The sequence below is a fragment of the Python bivittatus genome, unplaced genomic scaffold (assembly GCF_059951505.1).
Source record: "Python bivittatus isolate LINGU-HERP-01145 unplaced genomic scaffold, Pbiv_v1 ctg000310_np1212, whole genome shotgun sequence".
Taxonomy (NCBI): Eukaryota; Metazoa; Chordata; class Lepidosauria; order Squamata; family Pythonidae; genus Python; species Python bivittatus.
This window is the reverse complement of record NW_028277054.1, coordinates 2,649,220-2,656,506: the sequence shown is the minus strand read 5'-3', so window position 1 is coordinate 2,656,506 and position 7,287 is coordinate 2,649,220. Positions and strand designations below refer to the sequence as shown.

Sequence of the window (7,287 nt, the reverse complement as noted above, 5' to 3'; positions counted from 1 at the left end):
AAGCGGGGCTTAAAGCCACGCTTGCCCACTGGTGTCATTTTGGGTGCTCCCAATGACGGCATCCATTCCCGTCTACAGGCGCTCGAGCGTACACCCAGAGGAAGGGTCGCACACGTATAGCACGAGCGCGTGAACACCCAGCCCAGGTCCACACACGCGTGTTTGTATCCACACACGGAGTATATGCGCCCCCGTCGCGGAGAAAGCCCGGCGTGGAAGGGGGGGCTCTGCGCATGCTCAGAAGCAGGGCCCTCGGCTCGCCCAGAAAGGAGCGGCGGACTGCTCGCGAGGCACCCGGCGGCCAGCTGTTCTCCGAAGGCCGCCCCCGCAGGCAGGCGCGCGCGCCAGCCGCCCGCTCTGATTGGTCGGCAGGTGACTCTTTTTTTTTTGTTCCCACACTCTCCCGTGTCTGGCGCGTTGCCATGGAGAAGAGGGGGGGCGTCGGCGAAGGCGCGTTTCCATTGGCCGAAGAGCGCGGCGGGCGTTCTGGTGCGCGGTTCTTTTTTTTTCCTAACCGCGAGAAGGAACTCCCGATTGGCCGGGAAGAAAGCAACGGGCGGAGGAGGAGCCCCTCGGTTGCTATCAGGGCTGCCAGCCAATCCCAGGCGCCGCGCGGAGCGAGGGGCGCCTCGGATTGGCGGCTCGCTGGTCGAGCCCGTGCTGTGATTGGCGGCGTGGCGGGCGGCGTTTGACGTCCGAAGGTAAAGCCTGAGCAGCCTGCCAATGGGGGAGGCCGCCTCTGCTTCCGGGGCGGGGGCAAAGGGCATGCGCGGCAGGCGCCCGGCTCGAGGGGGACCCCGGCGGAGACATGGAGGCGGGCGGCGTCGAGGGGTGAGCGGGGGCGGCGCCAGGGCTGGGGGCGGAGCCATCGCGGCAGTCGCGGGGGGTGCTGCTTGCGAAGGGCTCCAGGGGGACTCCGGGCCCACCCCGTTCTCCCTCAGCCTGGCCTACCTCGCGGGGCTGTTGTGGGGGAAGTTTGCAGAAGGAGCGACCCCTCCATCTCGATCCGTACGGGCAGGGGGGGTGGCGGTGGAGCTCTTGGGCTCTCCCCGAGAAGGCCCGGGGGTCAGCCCCCTGCGGGCCGCAGAAGCCTCTGGACCAGTCGCCCTCGCAGACCGGTGCTCAGCGGTGGAGCCCTTAGTGGTCTCTGAGCTGGGCGGTTTGTTTCATTCCCCAACTCGGTAACGTCGTCACTGCGAGGGAGGGCGGGGTTTGCTGCCCGGCACCAATAATAATAATAATAATAATAATAATAATATATTAAATTTATACGCCGTCTGATGCTTAGTGACTCTGGGCTATGGGAGACAGGCAGTCCCACCAGTAACTCGGCCCTCTGCCACGTAGAGCTTTATAGGTACCTTGAATCACACCCAGAAGCAAGCCGGCAACCGGTGCAGCTCACAAAGCCGAGGTCTTACGCGGGCATACGGAGGAATGCCCGTCACTGCCTGTGCCGCTGGATTCTGGACTAGTTGAAGCTTCCGGGCGGTCTTCAAGGGCCGCTCCACATAGAGCATGTTGCAGTAGTCAGGCCATGAGGTGGCCAGGGCGTGAGCCTCTGAAGGGTCCCCCCAATCTCGGAAGGGACCCAACTGGTGCACCAGACGAAGCTGGGCAAAGGTCTTCTGGCCACAGCTGCCAACTGCTCATCAGGCAGGAGCTGTGAGTCCAGGAAGACCCCCAAGTTGCATACCACCCTTCAGTGGGAAGTGCCACCCCATCCAAAGTCAGAGTTGGAATATCCCTGGATCTGGGCAGTCCAATCGCCCACAGCCGCTCAGTCTTGGTAGGATTGAGTTGGAGCCAGTTCCTCCCTACCCAGACCCACACAGTCTCCAGGCACTGGGATAGAAACTCGACAGCCTCACTTGGCCGGCCTGGAGTTGGAAGATATTATTGGGTATCATCAGCATACTGATGAACTCTACAGTTCAACCCTTTGCTACAGATATTCTCTTCTGTTGCAATGCTTAATGGTCCAGATGCCTGGGAATGTCACCCTGCTCTGAAAACCTGCATTTTTCACTGAAATATGTGAGAACAGAATAGGGTTGATGAGGAATGCATTGGTTCAGGCTGCTTATTCAAAGCAGCATTTCCTTTTAAACTCCCCCCCCCCAATTAATTTTATTTATTTACTTTGCAGATTTCCATCAATGAAGACCTTTGCCCAGGTGGCTGAAGCCGGGGTCTCCAGCCCTCGATTCATGACCCTCTGCTCATGGCTGGTTTCAGAGCTCCGAACTCTTTGTCAGCTAGAGGAGGATGTCAGCCCCACGCAGGGTAGGCCCTTTGGCTTTGCAGAAGGGAAGGGTGGGTTCAGCCTTCAGGAGTCTGGGCCTGTGGCTTTGCAGAGATGGAACTTTGGACTGCCTATCAAGGCTACGGAGCACTCAGGAGAAATGTAACTGCCTTATATCACCTACATCATGCAAAAGAACTGAGAATACAAAGGGTGTGGAAAGGAAAGGAAGGATGAGGAGCTACAGATGAGCAACCTAGGAAAGTTAAGAACGTGCAGAGGCTAAAGGGGAGGCAATGGGAACTTTTTTTGGGAGGGAGGGAGGGAATTCTCATATCAAAAAACTCTCCAAGCCATTTCATCCTATCAGGACCTGAGGATGCCGAGACCTTTCAGATTGAAATAAGTGGCCTACTCAGTGAGTTGCATTGCCCGTATCCTTCACTGACCACGGGGGACGTATTGGCTAGACTCAGCACCCAAGACAACTGCCTCCAGCTTCTGTGTAAGTAGAGAGAGAATTACAGAACTGGTGCATCACTCAAAGGCGTAGTTGGCTTAGCCATGGTTTGTGAAATCAACCACAAGGGGCTCAATTCAGGCAAGGCGGTAAGCTGTAAACCAAGGCTTAGAAGTCACAGCAGGTGTGTTCATCCTGTGAATCTCCTGCCCTTACTCTATATGTGCACTATCTGGAATGGCTGACTTATAATTGCCAAGTTACTGGGCAGTTTGATATACCAAGGCATTACGACTGGGATCTCCAGGGTTCCCATTTTTGGGAATGGAAACCAATACCTGTGCTTTGGTATCTTTGCCTGTGGTGGCAGACAGCCTCGGGTTTTCCAAAGGGGATGGTTTTAATTCAGTCTCTCTTTTAGCTGTACTCTTCTTGCTTAATTCAATACTTAAGGAGAAAGCTGTCACCAGCTGGGAGAGAACAGAGCTCCTGACTTAGTGCTACTCTGAACGCCAGGTGCTGACGACACAGAGTGGGGTGTGCTTGCCAGAAGCACATGACTGGCCTCCGTTAGAGACAGGATGCACCTCTGTTGTGCCATCAGCTGAGGGGCTCACAACATGCCCCTGCTGTTATGTCTTTGGGGCATTGGATGAATGCCTTTGGATTCTCTTTTTAGCCACCAGGAAAATTTGAAAATGAAGAGCAAAAGCAACGTGTGATTTTTTTTCCATTAGCAGTATTTTAAAATTAATCTTTATGAGGCAGGGCTGATCCCTCAGAGCCACTCATGGATGGGGGATTTGTGGAACACATATTTACTAAGAAACCCAGAAATGTTCATCGTTTTCTCCATCTCTCCCTTCCCTGCCCCCATCCTAGATTTCTTGAGCTCAGAGCTCCTCGCAGCCCGGCTCCAGGCCTGGAAAAAGCCCCCGTCAGCAAAGGAAGCCAACAAAAATAGCGAAGCGGTGCAAGAGCTCCACCGTATCTGCCATGCCTTGGGGATGCCTGAGCCAGATCCAGCTTCCTCCTTGGGTCAGGTGATGGATGACATTGGAGCCCAGGTGGGACTGAGTGGGCAGGAAACCCTAGGCTCTGCGTGTGCCAAGGGAGCTGGTAGAAGCACTTCAGCTTCTGGCCTTTGTGGTGTTGGAAGCTGCTTGCCAAGACAGCGGAGGGAGAGCACATACTTCTGGCCTGCCCTCAAAATGAGGGAAAGACACATTTGCTGATAAGATGCCAGATTGCTGGCTGGTTATTTTCATTTCCAAAGCAGATATTCCTAAGCTGTGTGCCATGAGGTTTGCTGTTGTGTTGCTAAACATTTTAATTAAATAGTGAAGGCCTTTCCTTGAACTATTGGAGGCCAGCCCTTGCAGGTTTTGCCTCCTTTGGGTAGAGATGAATAGAGAATTACGTAGGGGCAGAGGAGGCTCCCCCTCGTTTCTCTGCACAGGTTCCTGCTTCCGTTCAGTAAGGGGGAAGGCTCAGAAAAATGACCCTCATTTTTTGGGTTCCTTCTTATCAGCTGGGCACCCATTGTGGGTAGTCAACTTCTTTTTGCTGCTCTTAGGGACAGGCAAAATAAAGTGGCAAAAGATCAGGAGTGCAGTAACACCGTTTCTGACTAACACGTTTTATTAAAAGGCATAAGCTTTGTGAGCTGTAGCTCACTTTATCAGATGCATGGAGAGGCTAGCCCAGTGTTTCTCAACCTTGGCAGCTTGAAGACGGGTGGATTTCAACTCCCAGAATTCCCCAGCCAGCCATGTCTTCAAGCTGCCACGGTTGAGAACATTACATCAGAGAATCCCAGGCGGGGGAAGCTGTGCCAAGCTTAGATTTTTCTGGAAAAGATGAGGCTCACCTCAAAGGGAAGGAGCATCGTGGCTCTCTTTCTCTGCATGTGGTTTCCCCTTTTGTGCTGCTTTGGCTCCCCTCAGCCTGCCAATTGTCTGCGTCTTTCTCCTCCCCAAACTGCTAAATGTGTGCTTTCTTCAGATTTCAGAGGTGCTCTCCGCACATCCCCCTGAGCACCAGCGGATGGCACCGCTCCTGAAGGCCCCCCTGACATCTGAGCAATGGGTAGGAGGCCGCTTGAATTTGCCTTAGAGAAGAAGGTGGGTGGGCTTTTCGAGGCTGGCTCTGGTGCTGATGGATCTTAAACTGCTCTGTCTCCTTCCGCTTCCCCCTTGGCTCTCGTTCAAATACCAGAAAGCGCTGGAGGATATTCACGAAGTGCTGCGGGCGGAATACCAGTGTCGGAAACATGTGATGCTCACCCGTTTCGATGTCACCGTTGCGTCCTTCCATTGGTCTGAGAGGGCAAAGGTGAGAGTCGAGTCACTGTGACTCACTTCACTTCCTAAAGTTAGTTCGCAGGTGGGGAAGAGGGAACGCCGCCGTCTTTGGCGCTCAGCCACCTCGTTGTTTCTGACCTCTCTTGTCCCGGCTAGGACCGGAGCGCAGCCATGTCAGAAGCCTTCCAACCCTTACGGCAATCTTTGCCGGAAGATTCCCAGATCTCCCTTGCCCACCTGCTGGCTGCCAGGGACGACTTTTCTCGTATCGTTAAGACCAGCAGCGGTTCCTTGCGGAGCAAGACCAGTTGTGCTGTCAACAAGGTAGGAGCTGGAGAGGACACCTGGGCCACCAAGACCCGGATGGGGCAGATGAGGACCCTGAGGATCCACATGAGGCTCAGCAAAGTAGCTAACTGGGTAGCTTCAGGGGACATGGGTGGAAAATTGCGTATTCCTCTCTTCCTTTCCTTCTCCCCCACTGATTCCCAGTGGTCTGGCTAGAGTCATTCATGGCCCTGGACTGTTGGGATATAAGGTATTGATCAGGAGCAGGAGGATCCTTGTTCGAGTCCACCCTCAGCTATGGAAGCTTAGTTACACAGTCACTTTCGAGAAGGCTTACCTAACAGGGTGTTGGTGGGGGGAATTGAAGGAAAGAGTACTATATTGCTGCCTTGAGATCCTAGAGCAGTGTTTCTCATCCTTGGCAACTTTAGGATGGGTGGACTTCAACTCCCAGAATTCCCCAGCCAGACATGCTGGCTGGGGAATTCTGGGAGTTGAAGTCCACCCAGCTTCAAGTTGCCAAGGATGAGAAACACTGTCCTAGAGGAAAGGCAAGATATGAAACTACTTCATTTCCCCTTGGAATCTCATGTGAACCAAGTTCTTTACAGCTTAGCATGTTGCCCAATCCCAGGGAGTTGCTGTTTGCTCCACAAACTATGGTTTGGCCTAGCAAAACCCTGACTCTACATGCGCAGCTTCTCCTCCTTGAAGGAGTGGAATCTTGGGGCAGAGAAGAGAGGATGGGGTGTCCCCACTCCTACCTCCGGCTTCAGCCCACCCTTCCTTCCTTCCTGCCCACAGGTGTTGATGACAGGCAGCGTCCCAGACCGGGGAGGGCGTCCCAACGAAATTGAGCCCCCCATGCCCACCTGGGAGAAGAGGAGAGAGGGAGGTGGCGGTGGCCAGCGCTGGAGTAAACGGGGCAAGAAGAAGAAGAAATGAGAGTGCTTCCGCAGGCTGCAGTGGGGTGGTGCGGCCAGAAGTGGAGAAGAGGGGAGCAACGGGTTCTTGCTGAAAACGTCAAGCGCTCAATCTTGCCTTTCTCCAACAGACGGAGGCAAGGCGGCTTTAAATAAGGATGTGGTTCTTTAGACCAGATGTGCTGTAAGTCAGCTCCCCTAATCCAAAGATCATCCTGGCTGGGGGTTTAGGGAAAGCACAGTTCCAAACATACCTGGAGGGCACCAGGTTGGGGAAGGCTGGCTACCTGCCCTACCAGCTGGGTTGCTTTAAAGGTTAGGAAGTGCTTGATATTTGTTGGCTGCTCAGAATCAAAATCAGTGTATGTTGTATTTGGACGTCCTCCCACCCCCAAAGTAAAAGTCCCCCTAAATGTCATGGAAATGGAATGGGTGCATTCCAGGGGAGTAAGGATAAGACCAATGTCTAAATTTTTCCTGAGAATTTTCTTGTAAAGAAATTGAAGATTCCAAGTTGGGTATCAGTTAATTTGGAATCAGGAATGCGTAAGATATTGCCTGTGCCACAAATCCCGTTTGGCCCACTCTAAGGGGGCAGTATTGGAGGGAAAGGCGCCTCTTCCCTCCTGGTTGACCACTGTGTCTTCTTGAACCTGATGTTTTTTGGAGGTGTAGGACTAAAGCTCCTTTAATCTCCTGTCAACACATCTGCCAGCTTCTGTGGCTGGAAATAAAGGAATTGTGGTCTGTATACATCTGGGAGGCCCAAGGTGGTCATACGCGATGATGGCCCGGTGGCCTTTGGTATTAAAGAGGGGGTTGTCAGATTTTGCTTGCAGGGTGGGGCCAGTAAGCACACTTGAAATGTAGCACTCTGGGATCAATGTAGCACCACTCCTATCTCTGCTATTAAATTTTCTCACATAAGTCAAACTCTTACGTGAAGATCGAGTTCAAAATAAAACTTTATTTTTCTGCCTTCTGGTTGTTCCTGTAGGGTTTGCGGGCAGTCCTCCCCACGCAGCGAGATCTTTTTTGCAGTTTCACCATGGGCTTCTGCTTATTTTG

At 53.3% G+C, this 7,287-nt stretch overlaps 1 protein-coding gene across 3 annotated transcripts; it reads left to right on the top strand.

Moving 5' to 3' along the window:
• Positions 1–352: 352 nt before the first annotated feature.
• Positions 353–7,196, top strand: TSLIG3C (tRNA splicing ligase complex subunit 3C). Of its 3 annotated transcripts, none has more exons than XM_088139824.1 (8): positions 353–372; positions 2,150–2,286; positions 2,616–2,750; positions 3,588–3,772; positions 4,710–4,793; positions 4,923–5,039; positions 5,165–5,332; positions 6,101–7,196. In XM_088139824.1, the coding sequence occupies exons 2-8, from the start codon at positions 2,160–2,162 to the stop codon at positions 6,239–6,241; spliced, it is 957 nt and encodes a 318-aa protein (XP_087995950.1). In that variant the 5' UTR covers positions 353–372; positions 2,150–2,159; the 3' UTR covers positions 6,242–7,196. The 3 variants fall into 3 exon arrangements, with proteins under 3 accessions (XP_087995950.1, XP_087995949.1, XP_087995948.1); XM_088139823.1 differs by lacking the exon at positions 353–372 and adding an exon at positions 709–831 and having other exon boundaries at positions 3,588–3,748; XM_088139822.1 differs by lacking the exon at positions 353–372 and adding an exon at positions 709–831.
• The last annotated feature ends 91 nt before the right edge of the window (positions 7,197–7,287 follow it).